Source organism: Bombina bombina, chromosome 4 (assembly GCF_027579735.1).
Source record: "Bombina bombina isolate aBomBom1 chromosome 4, aBomBom1.pri, whole genome shotgun sequence".
Lineage (NCBI taxonomy): Eukaryota > Metazoa > Chordata > Amphibia > Anura > Bombinatoridae > Bombina > Bombina bombina.
The window spans coordinates 954,567,001-954,591,329 of NC_069502.1; the positions used below are offsets into that span (position 1 = coordinate 954,567,001).

The following is a 24,329-nucleotide window of genomic DNA, read 5'->3' on the forward strand; positions in this document are numbered from 1 at the left end:
TGTGTGAGGTCCGTAGCGCATGCGCGGACAAGCTGTGTGTGAGGAGACCAATACTGCAGTGTATTTGTCCTAATTAAGACTACAGGTGTGCTGTAACACAGGTAAGCATACGTAACAGGAAATGCTAAGTGTTTAAAAGAACTAAGGAATTCATTATGCTTTAGTCCCTGACGAAGTGCCTCCGGGCAGGAAACGCGTCGGACGTTTCATTCTTAGTGCTCCCTCCCGAGCAAACTTGTACCTAATTTGACTTTAAATAAAGTCGGTTTTTACATGCAAATCAGGCGGCTGATGTGTCTTCCTTGCAGCGGACCCATTAAACATTATCTAGGAATTGCTTTCTCGTGAGACTAAGGAGTGTCTCATCTCCAGGTTGCAAGGAGCCTCGCTACCACCCAAGCAGGAACGCACAGAACTTTTACAAAGGATACAAGGTAATCTCTTTCCTTGATTTACTGACAGAAGTAATAGAAATACATATTTACACCACATACCCTAATCAAGTTCTTGAGCATACTGCTGGGAGGTGAAACAGAGAACATATACACAGTCATACAGAAGCGAAAATAAATATGCATATAGCCATATAGTTTGAAGTTTGACTTGAGATATATACCATATACGGACAAGTGCATAAAAGTTTCAGTGCGTGAAAGTACGCCTTCTCATTATCCAGTATTATTTTGTTATGCTTTATATTTATATTTAATAAATGAAAGTTAAACCCATAAGTTAAATTAAAAAGCCCACATACATTATATACATAAAGCGTATCATTATTCAACATTTATATATGCAGGTGAAGATTTGTTTTAATATATAGATGTGTAACCCTGTTGTTAAGCATTCTTTCTTTTTGAAAGTAATAAAGATAGACAGAACTCACATTTATATATGGGTGAAATAACCCCATAGCATCTGAACATTACTATACTCCTAACTGTTTCTTTTTATTTGTTTTGTGTGAACTCATGTCTCCTTTAATTATCTATTTGAATTACTAATAAAGCTTATACATCAAAGGTATAAATATGATTGTTTATCTTAATAAACATATATATATATAAAAATAGAAATATATGTACAATAAAATAAAATAATTAGAATATTTTACAATAAAAAAGAAGAAAGAGAAAAAGGAAGGGGGTGGGGGGAAGGAGATTTTAAAACTCATAGCCCTGCATTCTTAATTTCTAGGGCTCCACCCCCTTCCCCCCACCCCCTTCCTTTTTCTCTTTCTTCTTTTTTATTGTAAAATATTCTAATTATTTTATTTTATTGTACATATATTTCTATTTTTATATATATATATGTTTATTAAGATAAACAATCATATTTATACCTTTGATGTATAAGCTTTATTAGTAATTCAAATAGATAATTAAAGGAGACATGAGTTCACACAAAACAAATAAAAAGAAACAGTTAGGAGTATAGTAATGTTCAGATGCTATGGGGTTATTTCACCCATATATAAATGTGAGTTCTGTCTATCTTTATTACTTTCAAAAAGAAAGAATGCTTAACAACAGGGTTACACATCTATATATTAAAACAAATCTTCACCTGCATATATAAATGTTGAATAATGATACGCTTTATGTATATAATGTATGTGGGCTTTTTAATTTAACTTATGGGTTTAACTTTCATTTATTAAATATAAATATAAAGCATAACAAAATAATAGTAAGAAGAGTTTAACACTTATGTATAATACTGAATGCCTTAATCGATATACTGCTTGTACAAACTGTAGGTATATTCAAAGCATTGAACCAACATATGCAGTTTGCCCCTAAGTTCTTTAACAGGACGTAACTAATACCAGAAACCAAGATGGCGGCGGCGCCACAATCTAATAGATACTCAGCCAATACACGCTATATAAGCCAGACAGGAGGGGGGCGGCCCCTACCTCTGACGAAGCAACCAATCGTGTTGCGAAACGCGTAAGGCTCCGCCCCCCGCCACAAGTAGTGCCCGATACTTCCTGATCACCGGCTCCTTGTAGCACGCTATATCGCACACAAACTGTGTGATCGTGTCTGTTTGGTGACCGGTGTGGAGTGGGCCTGTACTCTTTTACCATTATTTGTGATACACGCAGCAGCTAAATAACGAAGGGTATTGTGAGGTACAATTGCACACTATTGCCCTATTCGTTCGTGCTGCATATATATGCATTTTAATGTTTTATAGTCAAACGTTTTGACTGTATTGGATCTTCTATGTACTTTTAATGGTCTATGTATAAATACATGTATTAATAAATGTGATATTTTTAAATACACTTTACGAATCCAGTCCCTTTCTGCTTCTACATACCCCTTTGGTCCCCATTGTGGAAAAGGAATAATAATCCACAGCTACAACTGGGAAATACAGTGACAAGATTCCTACAGCCAAAAAGAAGCGGAAGGTGGTGAGCAGAAAGAGAGATCAACTATAACCCGTGTCTGATCTATACCTCATATCGAGTGAGGTCAAATCACGTGAGTGGTTCTACTGCTATTTTATTCATTTACCTACTGATGTAAACAGGCTTCACTAGGAGTGCCCCTCTTGTGCGCTTCTCTACCCTTTGTTATTTCAGAAAAAACACTGGGAGGATCCACTTGCTCAAGAGGTCCCTCTCATTACCAGAAGAAGCAGCAGAGAATTTTCAGGCACTTGGGGAACTGTTAGAAGGATTGTCATTAAGTGACTGTGCTACTAACTACCTACAATATTTACAAGAGATACGCTGGACTGGTCCTATATCTTGGTGATACCGGTGGTGTGAGACAAACATATATATATATATATATATATATATATAATATATTCTTTGAAGAAATATATAACTTTACCCTCACTGTATACTAATATGTGTATGTAATAATATCCATCAATACAACAGTCTGTACGGGTATCCAGGTATTTCACTCATTGTCCAGCTACATATTCCTGAGCGCAGATATTGTTCATTTCTTTTCATATATATATATATATATATATATATATATATATATATATATATGCTTTTGTAGACGCATGCGCTCTAACAAGTGTCAAAAATCTGATGGCTATGTTGTTAGTGGGCGCATCCGCACTAACAACATAGAATTTGGTCGGTTGTGACGGAGGAGCGCATGCGTGGTGAGTATTTTTGATCTGATAGCTGAAGGAACGTCACTTCTGTTTGCTGATCTGATATGTTTGCTATTCTGTTAGAACACCGGCTTCTAAAATGTCATATTCTAAATTAACAGTAGCTGTGGAGGTTTTTTTTTATCATTTAAACTGTACAAATGACTCAAATCAACTTTACACCTTTACACACACATTCTAATTTGAGACTATTCCACATAAATGTATAATTACGTGTCTCTCAGAATCTTGATATGTATTTATTAGTCTCTTATTCAGAAATCTACAATAGGGATAGCCAACTGGTAGCCAGTGGGCCACATGCAGTCCTCTGCACTAGTTTTTTGACCTCCAGGAAAAAGAACAATCAAGAACGTGTGCAATAGTTATGGCGCCCCAGGAAAAAGCAGAATTAAAAATGTGTGCTTCTGTTGGGTTGGCAAATAATGTGGCCACAACTCAGAGTAACCCTCTGGAGGGGTTAAGAGCACAGGGTTATGCAACGTTTACTTAAACATGTTCTGTGCTGCGGGCAAATTTTATGAAATATTCTATTTGTGTGTTTAAAACTCATAAATGTATATGGGGCAATTAAGGCTTCTAAAATGTTGATCTGTGACCCCATGGAAGTTCACCAACCCTAATCTGCGTAGTATGTAGGTTTATTTAACTCATGGAATATAATCAGTGCAATGTATAGCCAGTTTTAATGTCAAATAGTTTTGTTACTTTTAATTTAAAAAAATAATTAAAACAAAAACATTTTTTTCTGGCTACAAGGCCACTGGTACATTTATATTTTTCTGAATTTTATAAAAAAAAAAAAAAAAGAGGTTGTATTTTTACTTTGTGTGTGCTGCCTTAATAATTGTAGGTTAAAGCAATGGTAATGTCTAAAATATCCAATGTTTGTATAGGTTGGAATTCTCTCGACTTTATGAAGACAACAGCATACTCAGGAGTAAAGCAGAACATCTCCAACTAGAGGTGTATGACCTGGAAGATAAAAATATGATGCACAGGTAATAAAAATGCTAATGTGGAATATACCATTTAAACAGTTTTCAGGGAAATAAGACTTGGTTATGTAAATATATATCACAAAATATGTATCACTGGGCCCTTTTTGTTGTTGTAGGAAACAGGTGGAAGAATTAAAGAGTACAAATGATGAGATTATTGGTAACTTGGAAGAATTATCCAAGCAGGTAAGCAGCTGTTATTTACTTTTGTTAAAAGTTCTGAAAATATTTAATATTGATGTCTCAGAGCAAAATGTAAAAAAAAATGCAATCTTCTTTCAATAGGTTGAGACCTAAAATGTAATAAATACCTATTTGTGTGTGTATATATGTAGGCCATTACCTTTGGTGTCAGTTTATGCACTTACCTTCTAGGTCCCAGAGTGCCTGCTGTGCTATATCGGCTCCTGCTCTTCTGATTCACAGATTTAATGTGAAGACCCAATGACCCACTCCTAATATTATAGCATGCTAGGAGTTTAGTTTCTTCAGTGTGGCCTGTTAGAAATAGGCCTTGCTATACCTTTCTGTATCTAGTATAGTAAAATTAGCAGGTTGCATGGCTGATCCCAGGGTTGGCATGCCAGCAAAATTATTTTTTGTGGTACAGGTATAACACCCTCTAGGTTACTCTTAAACTTTAATTTCTGGGTCCTGACAGCCTGGTTAACAAACATAACATTACTGGGTCCCAACCAGGGTTGGCTCCAGAACAAATGAAATTGGGGGGGCATTTTTTTTTCATGAGGGGGCACACATTTACAAAGCATGTATGAGTGTCAAAATAAGAGCAGACCTACATATTCTGCAGGAAAGTGTAGCTTCTGGCTGGATTATCCCCCACTATTAACATTTGGAGAATATGTGCTATATCACTAGGTAAAAGAATGAAGTCTAAATCCTATGCAGTGCACTAAAACAGAGCCAATAAACTTGAGACCCCCAGTGCAATAGCTCTTTAAAAACAATTCACCCCTTAATCACCATGATCCAAAACCCTTAAACTCATTCTTAAATCTCAATCATGTCCCCTAAACAGCCATGCACCCCAAACCCCCCAATGCAATTAACCCCTTTGTTTGCAATAGCAGTGAGGATACTAGGTTTTCATGTACTGGTAATTTTGTAGATTAGATTTAGCTATATCTGTTTCGCAATAACTAACGGATATCAAGCTACTTAATGCAACCTATGTACTGTGAACCTAAAAGAATATGATTGTATCATATAAATATGTCTATAAATGGCTACCGGCTTCATTCGATGCCTCAAAAGTGAACTGTGATCTTAGGCCCGGCCTAAGATCACAGTGCACTTTTGAGGCATTGATGGAAGCCGGTAGCCATTTCTAGACTTATATTTATATGATACAATCATATTCTTATCATGGTCTATTGTTTAAGAAAATGAGTTTCTCGTGATAGTTAGGTAAAATGAATAGCGTTAAAGACAAGTCCAAATAAGAGGTTAAGGCACGGAGCTCCTTGGAGATGCGTGATGCGACCTCACAGTTCGGCAGCTAACTCTGCCCCCAGCATTTTAATATTTTTAAAGCGTATGATCATATCAATATTTTTTGAGGGGGCACAGCATTCCATTTGGGTGGGCATTGCCCCCCAATGCCCCCCCTTGGAGCCGACCGTGGTCCCAACACTTTGGTTGAGAATTACTTGATTATAGGATACAGAAATGTATAATAGCATATTGTGCTTCGTGTTTCTTTTCTCTTTAGACCCAGGATTACCAGAAGGAGTTGGCATTGCTAGATGCAAAGAGGATGGAGCTGAGTGCTACCATATCTCACCTAACAGCTCAGGAGGAAGCAAGCCAGGAGAGCCTCCAACATCTAAACCTCAAGCTGAGAGAAGTGTCCGAAAAGAAAGAAATGGTGGCTGCCGAGAACGAACAACTGCAGGAAAAGCTCAGTGCTCTGGAGGAGGAAAAGATGCAACAGAGCTTAGATTGGGAACGGGAGAAAGAGCAATTAGCACAGGAGCTACAAATGTGCAAAGAAAAGGTAGCGTCACCAAAATATTCTAATAGAGAAAAGTAGAAATATTCAATATTATTATTTATGTAAAACACATTATAGAATAGAGTGGGACACAATTAAATATAGAAACATAAACTTTAACAGGAGCTAAGAACCATGAAGTCCCATAGAATCTGCCCATGTTTCCTTCTGAAGTTTAATTATATCTTAGTATAGACTTATGTGTAGCCAACATTTTCTTGCATTTCCTTATTTTGTCCTTACCGCCTCCATTGGAAACCTTTTAACCTTCTCCACAAATAAACTCTATCTGACAGAAACATATAAATATATTTGATATGCTCAGATGTGTAAGCATTTTCCTAGGCGTATATATCAGTACAAATTTTTACACTGGACAGGTAAAATTAAACAACATAGCCATATCTGTTATAAACTATTTAATACAAGTAGAAAATCTCACATTTTAGGTTCAGCACCCTGGATAGCGCTTGCTTATTGGTGGCTACAATAAGCGTAACCCAGGTTCTGAACCAAAAATGAACCGACTCCTAAGCTTTACATTCCTGCTTCTTAAATAAAGATAGCAAGAGAATGAAGAAAATTTGATAATAGGAGTAAATTAGAAAATTGCTTAAAATTGCATGATCTATCTGAATCATTAGAAAAAAAAATGGGTTTAGTATCCCTTTAAATAAAAATGCAGCACTTAATGTAAATTTGTTTCAGTGTTGTGTATTAAATAAACATTCATGTCACAACATTATTTTATAATATGAAGTCAAATCAATGCTATTCATCAAACCACCCAACCAATATTTCTCACAACCAGAGGCCATGGCCATATGGAGGAGTTATGCAAGAAAACTAGACAACAATCATTGATTTGTATTTAAAGGGACCTTAAACACTAAATACAAGTAGGGTATCAAGGTCAGTCCCCGCCTCCCTCTAGTCATTGGTGCCCCCATTTTGTAATTTATTCTTGACTACATTCCAGTGTTGACCTGTTTGCACATTTGCAGCAACTCCCCTTCAAATACCTGCAGTGTAGCCTAGGTTCCATAATGGTAGCACCCATGATTAGAGGGAGGTACATGAAATGTGTTTAGTGTCCCTTTAAACTAATAGTATACAAAACATTCCTAGAGGATAGTGGTGAGAAGGCATTGTGTCATAAAATTCCATGACCCCTTTAAATTCTGTAGGCACTACTCCTCCCTGTGAAAAATTAAAATGAACAAATGTATGTGAAAGTGAGGGGCCTAAATGAAAGAGCACCTATGTCCTACTTCATTAAGTTAAGCCTTTACTTTATGATTTAAAACCCAGTATGTATACAGGACATGCAAATCAGGTGATAATTATGAGGTAGAACCACTTTATTGCTTTATTATTAGAATGATAAATACCAGGAGGAGCTGAGTCTACTAGTCACAGAGAGGATGGAGTTAAGTGCAACCATATCGGAACTGAGAGCTGGGAACCACGAATGCCTCCTGCAGATCAACAGCAGAGTGAGGGAGGTGACCCAGCTGAAGGAAGAAGTGACTGCTGAGAAGAAGAACCTGCAGGAGAAACTCAAAGCTCTGGAGGAACAGAACGTTCATCAGAACTCAGCATGGGAAGCGGAGAAAGAGCAACTGGGGCATGAACTACTGATGTATAAAGAAGAGGTAATAACATATAATATATCGGACAGATAATGAAATCTATTTAGTAGGTATGGGTTCTCGATAATTATGATAACTCTCTATTCTCATTACTTAACATTTACAGATTAATAAGAATGCACATTACAAACATCAGAACTATTTTGATACTTTATTTCAATGGAATATTTTAATGTTAAAGGGACATGAAACCCAACCTTTTTCTTTCATGATTCAGATAGAGAATACAATTTTAAACAATATTCCAATTTACTTCTATTATCTAATTTGCTTAATTCTTTAGATATACTTTGTTGAAGAAATATCAATGCACATGGGTGAGCTAATCACACGGGGCATCTATGTGCAGCTTCTGAGCCTATTTAGATATGCTTTTCCACAAAGGATATCAAGAGAATGAAACAAATTAGATAATAGAAGTAAATTAGAAAGTTGTTTAAAATTGCATTCTCTTTCTAAATCATGAAAAAAAATTGTGTTTCATGTCCCTTTAATATACAGAATCAGTGGGATAAATTCAAATGGTGTAACGAATATCAAGGGGAATGTTCATTTAACCCATGCTATATTTATATTTTTTATATTTTGAAAAATATATATTGGAGATTTGAAGCTGTGATTTATTGGGTACTGCATATGACGTTCATAAATAGGTATTCGTGTTCAGTATGAAGAATTTATTTTATGTCAACCCATTTTTAAAATTCAACAGTGTATTTAGTACACTTTACACAGTTTGATCTCTCCCTCTATCCCTCTTTTACTGTCACTTAAAGGGACATTAAACCCAAAAATTTTCTTTCATGATTCAGATAGAGGATACAAATTTTAAAAAGATGCCTAGGTAGGTAGCGTGCACATGCCTGAAGCACTACACAACAGGATATAGTGCTGCCATCTAGTGCCCCTGCTAATGTAAAACATCTTTGCAAAACTGCTGCTATATAGTGTTGCAGACTCGTGCACATTCTTGAACTTCCATTTCTGCTTTTCCACAAAGGATAACAAGAAAACCAAGAAAATGTGATAATAGAAGTACATTAGAAAGTTGTTTAAAATGTTATGTTCTATCTAAATCATAAAATAAAAAAATGGGTTTTATGTCCCTTTAAAGGGACAGTATACACTAATTTTCATATAACTGCATGTAATAGACACTACTATAAAGAATAAGATGCACAGATACTGATATAAAAATCCAGTATAAAACTGTTTAAAAACTTACTTAGAAGCTGTCAGTTTGGCTCTGTTGAAAAGGTAGCTGGAAATCCCACTGCAAGTGGCAAATAAGACACTCCCCCCCTCCCCCTTCTTTTGCATATGAAAAGACCCTTTACACAAACAGGAGCAAGCTTGAGAAGGTAGCTGACAGTATTCACATAAAACTTTGGGGCTTGGTTAGGAGTCTGAAAATCAGAGCAATTTTATTTAAAAATAAGCAAAACTATACATTTATTTTAAAATAAAACTTTATGGGCTATATAAATAGATCATCTACAAAACATTTATGCAAAGAAAAAATTAGTGTATAATGTCCCTTTAAGTTGTGGAGCTTTAGATTATTCAGTGCAAAATACAACGTTGTAAATTGTAATGTAAAAGCATGTAAATCCTAAAATAGATATCATTTTTATTATTTTTATAAATTTATGAAGAATATTTTATTCTGTATAATCTGAAACTGGAAAAAAACATTTGTCGGGGATCTAAATTAATGCTTTAATCCTTAATTTTTGCATTGCACATGGGTTAAGCCTACTTAATGTATTTGAGCAGAAATCTGTACTTTGTTTTCTTTTTTTTATTTTGCTTGATTACAAAAGTATAGATTTCAATTTCAGAGACTGTGTTAATTGTCTGGGCAATTAGTGAGAGTTGAGTGATAGAACATTAGGATTCTCAAAGCTTATGTTAGGTTTATTAAATAGATATTGGTCAGAAGCTTTTCACACTTTTTTTTTTTTTTTATAAGCATAGTATTGAGAAGTTAATCCCTGTCTTCCTCTAGTCGAGTGCCACTACTGGCTTATAGGGACAGTATACACTCATTTTCATATAACTGCATGCAATAGACACTATAATAAAGAATAAGATGCACAGGTGCTGATATAAAAATCCAGTATAAAACTGTTTAAAAACTTACTTAGAAGCTCTCAGTTTACCTCTGTTGAAGAGATAGCTGGAAAGCCCACTGCAAATGGGAAATAAGACACTCCCCCCTCCCCCTTCTTTTGCATATGAAAAGACCCTTTACACAAACAGGAGCAAGCTGGAGAAGGTAGCTGACGGTATTCACATAAAACTTTGGGGCTTGGTTAGGAGTCTGAAAATCAGAGCAATGTTTTTTAAAACTAAGCAAAACTATACATTTTAAAAAAAAAACTTTATGGGCTTTATAAATAGATCATCTACAAAACATTTAAGCAAAGAAAAAATGAGTGTATAATGGCCGTTTAATGCATTCCAGTGCTGACATGTTTGCATATTCTCCCTGTGATATCTGCCGTGAAGCCTAAGTTAAAAAAATGTCGGCTCCCTTATTTAAATGGAGGTGCAGGAAGTGTTTATTGTCCCTTTTAAAGTCAAATAATTTTTCTTTTCTGATTCTAAAAAAGGAGATTCTGCGTTTAAAAAGTATTTTTTTTTTTTGAGGAGGTGTATTTATGCCAGTGACCACTTTATCCTGGGCTGGGGATATGTATGCAATCAGATTTCTGAGTGTAATATCCCTTTAACAACTAGTGGAGAACATAACATGTTGATTTAAAGGGACACCGTACTTATGAATGTCCTGTCATCAATATGAAAGAGCTCAGCGAGCATTAGCAAGGAGTGACCATATGTAGGAACATAAGTACACAACTGGCATATCTGTATTATATTCAGTGTAAATTTAAAAAGATTTTCTTCATTTCTTTCTTATGGTGGTGAGAGTCCACAATGCATAGTCATTGCTGTTGGGAATTCATCACCTGACCACCAGCAGGAGGAGGCAAAGACACCCTATACCAAGAGCTTTAAAGGGACAGTCTAGGCCAAAATAAACTTTCATGATACAGATAGAGCATGTAATTTTAAACAATTTTCCAATTTACTTTTATCACCAATTTTGCTTTGTTCTCTTGGTATTCTTAGTTGAAAGCTTAACCTAGGAGGTTCATATGCTAATTTCTTAGACCTTGAAGGCCACCTCTTTTCAGAATGCATTTTAACAGTTTTTCACCACTAGAGGGTGTTAGTTCACGTATTTCATATAGATAACACTGTGCTCGTGCACGTGAAGTTATATGGGAGCAGGCACTGATTGACTAAACTGCAAGTCTGTCAAACAAACTGAAATAAAGGGGCAGTTTGCAGAGGCTTAGATACAAAATAATCACAGAGGTTAAAAGTGTGTTAATATAACTGTGTTGGTTATGCAAAACTGGGGAATGGGTAATAAAGGGATTATCTATCTTTTAAAACAATAAAAATTCTGGTGTAGACTGTCCCTTTAATTTCCCTCCCACTTTCCCTCTCAGTCTTGGAACTCCATGCAATTTTTAAAGCTCCTCAGGCTTGGCCTTCTTTCCAAAAAAAGATTTATATTATTATTTGTTTATATTACTAATTCTTCTTAGAGTAGATTCTTGCATAATCTGGAAGTGGTCAAGGCCCGGCTAAAAATTTAGTTCAGATGATTTAGGTCCTAGTAATCTTCTAGCTTGATTTGATTTCAACACTAGTTCTAGGTGAGCAGTCGCAAACCTTTATGTATGGCAGCCTATTCAGTGGATTCTGCGTCTTCTTATTGGACCTTCAAAATGTAGTGTTAGTGTAACAAATTTCACAACTGTAACTTGTTTATCTTTGCATACTTTCTCCAGATGTTGTCATTTAAAGTGTTGCCTTTGCAGAGGCAGTTATTAGTAGTAAGTTATTCAGGCTGGTTTTCTGGTAAATAAGTGCCTGCTTTTTCATTCTTTATTTTTTCGTGGACTCCACAGCTTGGGTATTTGTTCCCAACAGTAATGAATATGAATAATGGACTCTCACCACCATAAGAAAGAAAACACAATTTATTCTTTCCTCATAACTTATTTTCTTTCTTGGTGGTGAGAGTCCACAAACCCGCCCATTTTTCCTAGTTGGCAGCAGTTCTAGTTAGCACCTCTTTAACCTACTATCTTTCTTACTTCCGCTTCCTTTTCTTTCAAATGACACAGTGAGTCCATGGTTCATCTCTAATTACTATTGGGAATATCACTCCTGGCCAGCAGGAGGAGGCAAAGAGCACCACAGCAAAGCTGTTAAATATCACCTCCCTTCCCTCCAACCCCAATCATTCTCTTTGCCTACATGAAAAGCAAGGAGGTGGTAAAGTTTAGGTGTCTGAAAGAAGATTCTTCAATCAAGATTTTTTTATTTTGAAACAGAGCAAGATTGTCCTGCTTCCTCCTGGGGTTTAGCCGTAGTTCATGTCAGTCTCTTCAGTAGAGAGACTGAAGAGTAGAGAGTGGTGGCTTTTAAGCAATTGGGAACTTGTGGGGTATAATCCCCACTGTGCCTCTCAATCAGTTATTGCTGCCCTAATTTGAAAGTCTGAGTAAGATTATTCAGTCTTTCTTCTTTCCACAGGTCCATGTGAGGGAGGAAGCCCTCTCAAACCAGGTGAGCTGTCCTGCTGCTGGGCAGATTTAATAATTTTTATTCTCTGAAAGGAAAAGGGAAATCCTTGCACTTTGACAGTTAATTCTGTTTGGGATTTTATACAATCAGCCTATTAGAGCTTAATGGGTCATTGTATGTCAGTTATGCAGGCACTGGGGACGATATATGGAGGCTCAGTTTAATTTAAGTATTTGTGTTTGGCATATTATGCAGCACTGTCGTGTAAGATTATTTCATGACTTGTCTTATGTACTATGATGAGGGTACAGTAAATGCAACTTTACTTCTCTCTCCCGGCGTTTTTTCCCCTAAAGGTATGTTAATGACGACCCGGAGGTTGTTAGCCACGCCCACGATGGCCAGGCTTCTTTGAAGCGGCAAAAACGTTTCTTTGCACGCCTGTTTTTTCTGCATCCTGTGTGTCCGGATGCTGAATATCCGTTGCGTAGCCCCTCAGCGGACGGTTCAGCGATCTCTAGAACTGGCTGGTGCAGTTGTGGTGGGAGTCTCGATCGCTATCTACTATTGATCCGACAGCCAGCAGAACAGGTAGGCACCTCAGCAGAGCTTGCTAAGGTGTGGAGGTTGCCTGTTTTTTCTGTAGAACCGCTGCTCTGCTGTTAAAGAAATAAAGTGTGTGTTTAAATTTAAAGGGACAGTAACATTTTTGTCACAATAAAATTTAAAGTAAAGTAAAGTTTGTGTTTTGATGCTAATGTAGAACCACCAATCCCTTTTTGTTCCTCATGTATTGAGAGAACATTGCATTACAGGGATAGACTTTTTGATACTGAGCCTTCATTATCTAAGGCGGAGGTTGTTCAGGAGTCCCCTGTTCAAGACATGCCGCAGCTTTCCCCTCAAGTGTCCCAAACTTATCGTCCACACATGCAGTGCCCTGCGCTTCCTCTCACACTTCGGTTGGAGTTACGTTACAAGGCATTGCTACCCACATATCCTCTGCGGTAACTGATGCGCTGTCTGTCTTTCCCACGCTGCAGGGAAAGTGTAAGTGGAAATCTAAGGATTCAGTGAGTAAGGTTTCTGACGCAGTTGTGGCTATTCCGATTGTTCCTTCCAAGAAATCTGAGGAGGAAGATACTTCTGTAGCATTTGAGGGTGAAGTCTCAGACAGTGTAATTCCTTCTGCTGATGCTGAAGTTGTATCCTTCAGGTTTAAGCTAGAACACCTCCGGTTGTTACTTAAGGAGGTTTTAGCCACCTTGGATGACTCTGACATGACTGTCGTAGTCAATCCTAAGAAGTCTAGTAAGTTAAACAAATACTTTGACGTTCCTTCCTCGGTGGAGATTTTTCCGGTTCCAGACCGGGCTACAAAGATTATTGCCCTGGAATGGGAGAGACCGGGTAATTCCTTTTTCTCCATCCCCGATTTTTAAGAAGATGTTTCTAATACCTGACTCTATCAAGGAGTCTTGCCAGACGGTCCCCAAGGTGGAAGGGGCAATTTCCACTTTGGCTAAGAGAACCACTATTCTCATAGAGGATAGCTGTTCCTTTAAGGATCCTAGGGATAAGAAGTTGGAGGGGTTACTTAAAAAGATGTATGTACACCAGGGTTTACAATGGCAACCTGCGGTGTGTATTGCTACCGTCACCAGTGCGGCAGCATATTGGTTTGATGCGTTGTCTGAATCTATTCAGACAGATACTCCCCTTGAGGAGATCCAGGATAGGATCAAGGACCTTTTGGCAAATTCCTTTATTATGGATGCTTCCCTTCAAGTTATTAAGTTGGGAGCAAAGATTTCGGGTTTTGTAGTACTGGCCTGCAGAGCTTTATGGTTGAAATCATGGTCTGAGGCTGTGTCATCTAAGTCTAAGCTTTTGACGATTCCCTACAAGGGTAAGACCTTGTTTGGGCCAGGCTTGGCTGAAATTATTTCAGACATTACGGGAGGTAAGGGTCATTTCCTTCCTCAGGACAAGAGGAATAAGCAGAAGGGATGTCAGAGTAATTTTCGTTCCTACCGAAACTTCAAGGGTAAAACTTCCTCTGCCAAGCAAGAACAGTCCAAGCCTTCCTGGAGGTCCAACCAGTCTTGGAACAAGGGGAAGTGATCTAAGAAGCCCGTTAGTGACTCAAAGTCAGCATGAAGGGTCTGTCCCCAATCCGGGACCTGATCTTGTGGGGGGCAGACTGTCTTTCTTCGCTCAGGCTTGGGTTCAGGATGTACCGGATCCCTGGGTGGTGGTCATTGTGTCCTGGGGATACAAACTAGAGTTCAAAACCTTTCCTCCCAGGGGCAGGTTTCTGCTCTCCAGATTATCTGTAGACCAGATAAAAAGAGAGTCGTTCTTACACTGTGTCCGGGACCTTTCCGACCTAGGAGGATCATCACAAGATTCTGAGGTTCGCCTTTCTAGACAAACACTTTCAGTTTGTGGCTGTTCCTTTCGGCCTTGCCACAGCTCCCAGAATTTTCTCAAAAGTTCTGGGAGCCCTGTTAGTGGTGCTTCGGTTGCGGGGCATTGCAGTGGCACCTTTTCTGGGTGACATTCTGGTCCAGGCGCCATCCTTTTATCAAGCAAGCTCCCACACGGAGATGTTGTTATCTTTTCTGCATTCACATGGATGGAAGGTGAACTTGGGAGAGTTCCTTGATACCAGCTACAAGGGTAGTGTTCTTGGGAACCATAATAGATTCCCTATCAATGAAAATATTTCTGACAGAGGTCAGAAAGACAAAGATTTTCGACTCTTGCCTTGCCCTTCAGTCCTCTCCTCGGCCGTCAGTGACCCAATGTATGGAGGTAGTGGGTCTGATGGTAGCGGCCATGGACATCATTCCGTTTACCCGATTCCATCTCAGACCTTTGCAAATATGCATGCTCAAACAATGGAGTGGGGATTATGCGGATCTGTCTCTGCGTTTACATCTGGATCAGGCGACAAGAGAGTCTCTTCCTTGGTGGTTATCTCGGGAACATCTCTCCCAGGGAACCTGCTTCCGCAGACCTTCCTGGGTGATTGTGACCAAGGATGCCAGCCTATTGGGATGGGGAGCAGTCTGGGGCTCACTAAAGGCTCAGGGGACGTGGTCTCGGGAGGAGTCTGTTCTCCCCATAAACATCCGAGAGCTGAGCGCAATCTTCAATGCTCTTCTGGCCTGGCCTCAGCTTCAGCCCGGTTTATCAGGTTCCAGTCGGACAACATAACTTCAGTGGCTTACATCAACCATCAGGGAGGAACTCGGAGTTCCTTGGCCATGACAGAGGTAGCCAAAATTATTCAGTGGGCAGAGACCCACAACTGCTGTCTATCTGCGATCCACATTCCAGGAGTGGAAATTGGGAAGCGGATTTTCTGAGCAGACAGACCTTTCACCCGGGGGAGTAGGAATTCCATCCGGAGGTGTTTTCGAACTTCATTCTCAAATGGGGGCAGCCGGAACTATATCTCATGGCATCTCGACAGAATGCCAAGCTCCCGAGGTACGGGTCGAGGTCAAGGGATCCTCAGGAAGTACTGATAGATGCTCTGGCGGCTCCTTGGAACCTCAGTCTAGCATACCTATTTCCTCCGTTCTCTCTGCTTTCACAGGTCATTGCTTGAATCAAGCAGGAGAGGGAATCAGTGATCGTCATTGCACTGGCGTTGGCTCGTAGGATCTGGTTTGCAGATCTAGTGGAGATGTCATCTCTTCCAGCTTGGAGACTGCCACTGAGGAAGGACCTTCTACTTCAAGGACCCTTCCTTCATCCAAATCTTGTTTCTCTGAAGCTGACTGCTTGGAGATTGAACACTTAATTCTTGGAGACCATGAATCGGACTCGTAAGCCTGTTATCAGAAAGATTTACTATAAGATATGGTGTAAATATCTGTATTGGTGTGAATCCAGAGGCTACTTTTGGAGTAGAGTTCGGATTCCTAGAATTTTGTCCTTTCTCCAGGAGGGTCTGGAGAAGGGATTATCTGCTAGTACCTTGAAAGGTCAAATTTCTGCCTTTTCTTGATTGTTGCATAAATGTCTGGCAGACGTGCCAGATGTGCAATCCTTCTGTCAGGCCTAGGTCAGAATCAGGCCTGTGTTCAAACCTGTTACTCCTCCCTGGAGTCTTAACCTTGTTCTTAGAGTTCTTCAACAGGCTCCGTTTGAGGCCTATGCATTCTTTAGATATTAAGATGTTATCTTGGAAAGTTTTATTTCTTGTTGCAATTTCTTCTGCTCGTAGTGTCTTTGAGCTCTCGGCGTTGCAGTATGAATCCCCTTACCTTATTTTTCATTCGGATAAGGTAGTTCTGCGTACTAAGTTAGGGTTCCTCCCTAAAGTGGTTTCAGATAGGAACATTAATCAAGAAATCGTTGTTCTTTCTTTGTGTCCTAACCCTTCTTCTCAGAAAGAGCGTCTGCTGCACAACCTAGATGTGGTGCGTGCGTTGAAATACTATTTGGAGGCGACTAAGGATTTTCGCCAGTCTTCTGCTTTATTTGTTGTTTTCTCTGGGAAATGCAAGGGTCAGAAAGCTACGGTTACTTCTCTTTCTTTGTGGCTGAAGAGTATAATTTGTTTGGCCTATGAAACTGCTGGACAGCAGCCTCCTGAGAGAATCATGGCTCATTCCACGAGGGCTGTTTCCTCTTCCTGGGCATTCAAAAATGAAGCTTCTATGGAACAGATTTGCAAGGCTGCAACTTGGTCCTCTTTACACACTTTTTCAAAATTTTATAAATTTGATACTTTTGCCTCGGCTGAGGCTTCTTTTGGGAGAAAGGTTCTTCAAGCAGTGGGGCCTTCCATTTAGGTTCCCTGTCTTGTCCCTCCCTTATCATCTGTGTCCTCTAGCTTGGGTATTGATCCCCAATAGTAATTAGAGATGATCCGTGGACTCACCGTGTCATTAGAAAGAAAACAAAATTTATGCTTACCTGACAAATTTATTTATTTCTTGACACAGTGAGTCCACGGCCCGCCCTGTATTTTTACAGACCGTTTTTTCTTTGTTATATAAACCTCAGGCACCGCTGCACCTTGGGTTACGTCCTTTCTCTCTTTTTCCTTCGGTCGAATGACTTGGGTTGGAGGTAAGGGAGGTGATATTTAACAGCTTTGCTGTGGTGCTCTTTGCCTCCTCCTGCTGGCCAGGAGTGATATTCCCACTAGTAATTAGAGATGATCCATGGACTCACCGTGTCAAGAAATAAATAAATTTATCAGGTAAGCATAAATTTAGTTTTCTTTGCTATATGTAATACTGAGAGGGAACAGGAAGTGGGAGGGATATTAAAGCATTTGGTATTTTGGTGTAGGGTTTCTTTGTCTCCTTCTGGTGGCCTGGTGATGAATTCCCAACAGTAATTTAATATGAATCGTGGACTCTCACCACCAAGAAAAAAGGGAATTTATCTGTTAAAAATAAATTATTTTTTCATGAAGAAAAAAAATAGATGTTAATATGCTAATTTTTTTATATGGTTGACAGAAATTAGTACTGGGTCACTTTAATATATCCAGTGTAAAAATCCTGTGCTTATGAAAACACTTCACTGCCTCTTCTTTAGAACCAGAAATACAAAGAGGAATTAAACTTGCTGGATACAGAGAGACAAGAGCTCGGTGCCATCATATCTGACTTGAAAGCCCACAATGAAGCGAACCAGGAGAGCATTAGGCACATGACCAGTCGACTGGAGGAGGTGGCAGAACAGAAGGCAAAGATGGCTGCCGAGATCAGGCAGCTCCAGGAACAGATCAAAGCTTTAGAGACTGAAGCATTTGAACAACAATCTAAGTGGGAGAAAGAGAGAGAGCTAACGGAAGAGGGGCTGCAGTTTTGCAAAGTTGAGGTAGGAATATTTAAATATATAAAGAAAATCTATAAATAAAATGCTTAAAGGGACACTGAACCCAAATTTTCTCTTTCATGATTCAGATAGAGCATGGAATTTTAAGCAACTTTCTAATTTACTCTTCTTATCAATTTTTCTTTGTTCTCTTAGTATCTTTATTTTAAAAGCAGGAATGTAAATCTTAGCATCCAGCACCATGGATAGTGCTTGCTTATTGGAGGCTTACATCTACCCACCAATAAGCAAGCATAACCCAGGTTCTCAACCAAAAATGGGCCGGCTCCTATGCATCACATTCCTGCTTTTAAATAAAGATAGCAAGAGAACAAAGAAAATTTGATAATAGGAGTAAATTAGAAAGTTGCTTAAAATTGCATGCTCTATCTGAATCATGAAAGAAAAAGTTTGGGTTTAGTGTCCCTTTAAGTGCAAAAAGAAACTGTTCTAAATATGCAGGCTGGCAGGCAGGCAAAGGGCTTTAACATAGAGATATGGATCCATTTGCATTTAGGTAGATGAAAACATGTAAAAACATATTCATGCAATATTCATATTTCATAGTGTTATACGGAGTATTCACTGTAAATATTTCACATTCCAATGTTCTGCACATAGCAGAATATGTTTTAAGTATCTCTAAATATATATATATATATATATATATATATATATATAAATAAATAGAATATATTCTATGTGAAGAACATTGGAATGTGAAATATTTATATTTCTCTTGTTAAGTGTATCCAGTCCACGGATCATCCATTACTTGTGGGATATTCTCCTTCCCAACAGGAAGTTGCAAGAGGATCACCCACAGCAAAGCTGCTATATAGCTCCTCACCTAACTGTCATATCCAGTCATTCTCTTGCAAGCCTCAACCAAGATGGAGGTCGTAAGAGGAGTGTGGTGTTTTATACTTAGTTTATTCTTCAATCAAAAGTTTGTTATTTTTAAATGGTGCCGGAGTGTACTGTTTATCTCAGGCAGTATTTAGAAGAAGAATCTGCCTGCGTTTTCTATGATCTTAGCAGAAGTAACTAAGATCCATGGCTGTTCTCACATATTCTGAGGAGTGAGGTAACTTCAGATAGGGAATGGCGTGCAGGTTTTCCTGCAATAAGGTATGTGCAGTTAATATTTTTCTAGGGATGGAATTTGCTAGAAAATGCTGCTGATACCGAACTAATGTAAGTAAAGCCTTAAATGCAGTGATAGCTACTGGTATCAGGCTTATTAATAGAGATACATACTCTTATAAAAATGTAATATAAAACGTTTGCTGGCATGTTTAATCGTTTTTATATGTATTTGGTGATAAAACTTATTGGGGCCTGGTTTTTTTCCACATGGCTGGCTTGAATTCTGCCTAGAAACAGTTTCCTTAGGCTTTCCACTGTTGCAATATGAGTGGGAAGGGCCTATTTTAGTGCTTTTCTGTGCAGATAAAAATACTGACAGAGACATCCAGCTTCTTCCTGCATGTTCCAGGACTTCTCTGGAGGGCTCAAAAGGCTTCAAAGTCGTTTTTGAGGGAGGTAAAAAGCCACAGTAGAGCTGTGGCAGTTGTTGTGACTGTTTGAAAAAAAAACAAAAAAGCGTTTTTGTCTTTTATTATTCAGTTTTGGGTATTAAGGGGTTAATCATCCATTTGCAAGTGGGTGCAATGCACTGCTAACTTGTTACATACACTGTAAAAATTTCATTAGTGTAACTGCCTTTTTTCACTGTTATTTAAAATTTTGACAAAATTTGTGTTTCTTAAAGGTGCAGTAACGTTTTTTATATTGCTTGTAAACTTGTTTAAAGTGTTTTCCAAGCTTGCTAGTCTCTTTGCTAGTCTGTTTAAACATGTCTGACATAGAGGAAACTACTTGTTCATTATGTTTGAAAGCCATGGTGGAGCCCCATAGGAGAATGTGTACTAAATGTATTGATTTCACCTTAAACAGTAAAGATCAGTCTTTAACTATAAAAGAAATATCATCAGAAGAATCTGACGAGGGGGAAGTTATGCCGACTAACTCTCCCCACGTGTCAGACCCTTCGCCTCCCGCTCAGGGGATGCACGCTAATATGGCGCCAATTACATCAGGGACGCCCATAGCGATTACCTTGCAGGACATGGCTGCAATCATGAATAATACCCTGTCAGAGGTATTATCCAGGTTGCCTGAATTAAGAGGCAAGCGCGATTGCTCTGGGGTTAGGAGAAATACAGAGCGCGCAGATGCTGTAAGGGCCATGTCTGATACTGCGTCACAATATGCAGATCATGAGGACGGAGAGCTTCAGTCTGTGGGTGACATCTCTGATTCGGGGAAACCTGATTCAGAGATTTCTAATTTTAAATTTAAGCTTGAGAACCTCCGTGACTATGCGGTACCGGTGTGTACTAATGTTTTTCCTATACCTAAAAGGCTTACAGAAATTATTAGCAAGGAGTGGGATAGACCGGGTGTGCCTTTTTCCCCACCTCCTATATTTAGAAAAATGTTTCCAATAGACGCCACTACACGGGACATATGGCAGACGGTCCCTAAGGTGGAGGGAGCAGTTTCTACTTTAGCAAAGCGTACCACTAGCCCGGTTGAGGACAGTTGTGCTTTTTCAGATCCAATGGATAAAAAATTAGAGGGTTACCTTAAGAAAATGTTTATTAAACAAGGTTTTATTTTACAGCCCCTTGCATGCATTGCGTCTGTCACGGCTGCGGCGGCATTCTGGTTTGAGGCCCTGGAAAAGGCCATCCATACAGCTCCATTGACTGAAATTATTGACAAGCTTAGAACACTTAAGCTAGCTAACTCATTTGTTTCTGATGCCATTGTTCATTTGACTAAACTAACGGCTAAGAATTCCGGATTCGCCATCCAGGTGCGTAGGGCCCTATGACTTAAATCCTGGTCAGCTGACGTGACTTCGAAGTCTAAATTACTCAACATTCCTTTCAAGGGGCAGACTTTATTCGGGCCTGGTTTGAAGGAAATTATTGCTGACATTACTGGAGGTAAGGGTCACACCCTTCCTCAGGACAGGGTCAAAGCAAAGGTCAAAAAGTCTAATTTTCGTGCCTTTCGAAATTTCAAGGCAGGTGCAGCATCAACTTCCTCCGCTTCAAAACAAGAGGGAACTTTTGCTCAATCTAAGCAGGCCTGGAAACCTAACCAGTCCTGGAACAAAGGCAAGCAGGCCAGAAAGCCTGCTGCTGCCTCTAAGACAGCATGAAGGAACGGCCCCCTATCCGGTGACTGATCTAGTAGGGGGCAGACTTTCTCTCTTCGCCCAGGTGTGGGCAAGAGATGTTCAGGATCCCTGGGCGTTGGAGATCATATCTCAGGGATATCTTCTGGACTTCAAAGCTTCCCCTCCACAAGGGAGATTTCATCTTTCAAGGCTATCTGCAAATCAGATAAAGAAAGGGGCATTCCTACGCTGTGTGCAAGACCTCCTAGTTATGGGAGTGATCCATCCAGTTCCGCGGACGGAACAAGGACAGGGTTTTTAGTCGAATCTGTTTGTGGTTCCCAAAAAAAAGGGAACCTTCAGACCAATTTTGGATCTAAAGATCTTAAACAAATTCCTCACAGTTCCATCTTTCAAAATGGAAACTATTTGGACCATCCTACCCATGATCCAAGAAGATCAGTACATGACCACAGTGGACTTAAAGGATGCCTACCTTCACATACCGATTCACAAGGATCATCATCGGTTTCTAAGGTTTGCCTTTCTAGACAGGCATTACCAATTTGTAGCTCTTCCCTTCGGGTTGGCTACAGCCCCGAGAATCTTTACAAAGGTTCTGGGCTCACTTCTGGCGGTTCTAAGACCGCGAGGCATAGCGGTGGCTCCGTATCTAGACGACATCCTGATACAGGCGTCAAGCTTTCAAGTTGCCAAGTCTCATACAGAGATAGTTCTGGCATTTCTGAGGTCGCACGGGTGGAAAGTGAACGAGGAAAAGAGTTCTCTATCCCCACTCACAAGAGTCTCCTTCTTAGGGACTCTTATAGATTCTGTAGAAATGAAAATTTACCTGACGGAGTCCAGGTTATCAAAACTTCTAAATGCTTGCCGTGTTCGTCACTCCATTCCGCGCCCTTCGGTAGCTCAGTGTATGGAGGTAATCGGCTTAATGGTAGCGGCAATTGACATAGTGCCATTTGCGCGCCTTCATCTCAGACCGCTGCAATTATGCATGCTGAGTCAGTGGAATGGGGATTACACAGATTTTTCCCCTCTGCTAAATCTGGATCAAGAGACCAGAGATTGTCTTCTCTGGTGGTTGTCTCGGGTACACATGTCCAAGGGTATGACCTTTCGCAGGCCAGATTGGACAATTGTAACAACAGATGCCAGCCTTCTAGGTTGGGGTGCAGTCTGGAATTCCCTGAAGGCACAGGGATCGTGGACTCAGGAGGAGAAACTCCTTCCAATAAATATTCTGGAGTTAAGAGCGATATTCAATGCTCTTCTGGCTTGGCCTCAGTTAGCAACACTGAGGTTCATCAGATTTCAGTCGGACAACATCACGACTGTGGCTTACATCAACCATTAAGGGGGAACCAGGAGTTCCCTAGCGATGTTAGAAGTCTCAAAAATAATTTGCTGGGCAGAGTACCACTCTTGCCACCTGTCAGCAATCCATATCCCAGGCGTGGAGAACTGGGAAGCGGATTTTCTAAGTCGTCAGACTTTCCATCCGGGGGAGTGGGAACTCCATCCGGAGGTGTTTGCTCAGTTGATTCATCGTTGGGGCAAACCAGAGTTGGATCTCATGGCGTCTCACCAGAACGCCAAGCTTCCTTGTTACGGATCCAGGTCCAGGGACCCAGAAGCGACACTGATAGATGCTCTAGCAGCGCCTTGGTTCTTCAACCTGGCTTATGTGTTTCCACCGTTTCCTCTGCTCCCTCGACTGATTGCCAAAATCAAACAGGAGAGAGCATCAGTGATTCTGATAGCACCTGCGTGGCCACGCAGGACTTGGTATGCAGACCTAGTGGACATGTCATCCTTTCCACCATGGACTCTGCCTCTAAGACAGGACCTTCTGATACAAGGTCTTTTCAATCATCCAAATCTAATTTCTCTGAGACTGACTGCATGGAGATTGAACGCTTGATTCTATCAAAGCGTGGCTTCTCCGAGTCAGTCATTGATACTTTAATACAGGCACGAAAGCCTGTTACCAGGAAAATCTACCACAAGATATGGAGTAAATATCTTTATTGGTGTGAATCCAAGAATTACTCATGGAGTAAGGTTAGGATTCCTAGAATATTGTCTTTTCTCCAAGAGGGCTTGGACAAAGGATTATCAGCTAGTTCCTTAAAGGGACAGATTTCTGCTCTGTCTATTCTTTTGCACAAGCGTCTGGCAGAGGTTCCAGACGTCCAGGCATTTTGCCAGGCTTTGGTTAGAATTAAGCCTGTGTTTAAACCTGTTGCTCCCCCGTGGAGCTTAAACTTGGTTCTTCAAGGAGTTCCGTTTGAACCCCTTCATTCCATTGATATTAAACTTTTATCTTGGAAAGTTCTGTTTTTGATGGCTATTTCCTCGGCTCGGAGAGTCTCTGAGCTATCTGCCTTACAATGTGATTCTCCTTATCTGATTTTGCATGCAGATAAGGTAGTTCTGTGTACCAAACCTGGGTTTTTACCTAAGGTGGTTTCTAACAAGAATATCAATCAAGAGATTGTTGTTCCATCGTTGTGCCCTAATCCTTCTTCAAAGAAGGAACGTCTTTTGCATAATCTGGACGTAGTCCGTGCCTTGAAGTTTTACTTACAAGCTACTAAAGATTTTCGTCAAACATCTTCCCTGTTTGTCGTTTACTCTGGACAGAGGAGAGCTCAAAAAGCTTCGGCAACCTCTCTTTCCTTTTGGCTTCGGAGCGTAATACGCCTAGCCTATGAGACTGCTGGACAGCAGCCCCCTGAAAGAATTACAGCTCATTCTACTAGAGCTGTGGCTTCCACCTGGGCCTTCAAAAATGAGGCCTCTGTTGAACAGATTTGCAAGGCTGCGACTTGGTCTTC

At 39.8% G+C, this 24,329-nt stretch overlaps 1 protein-coding gene across 2 annotated transcripts in view; it reads left to right on the plus strand.

Annotated features, from left to right (window-relative positions):
- The window catches only part of NINL (ninein like), a 373,652-nt gene that overhangs the window by 277,937 nt on the left and 71,386 nt on the right, over positions 1-24,329 (plus strand). For both annotated transcript variants that reach the window (XM_053711960.1, XM_053711961.1), the window contains 5 exons: positions 4,050-4,154; positions 4,271-4,340; positions 5,887-6,171; positions 7,548-7,823; positions 17,997-18,281. In XM_053711960.1, coding sequence (XP_053567935.1) covers positions 4,050-4,154; positions 4,271-4,340; positions 5,887-6,171; positions 7,548-7,823; positions 17,997-18,281 — 1,021 coding nt within the window. The remainder of the gene's footprint in view (positions 1-4,049; positions 4,155-4,270; positions 4,341-5,886; positions 6,172-7,547; positions 7,824-17,996; positions 18,282-24,329) is intronic.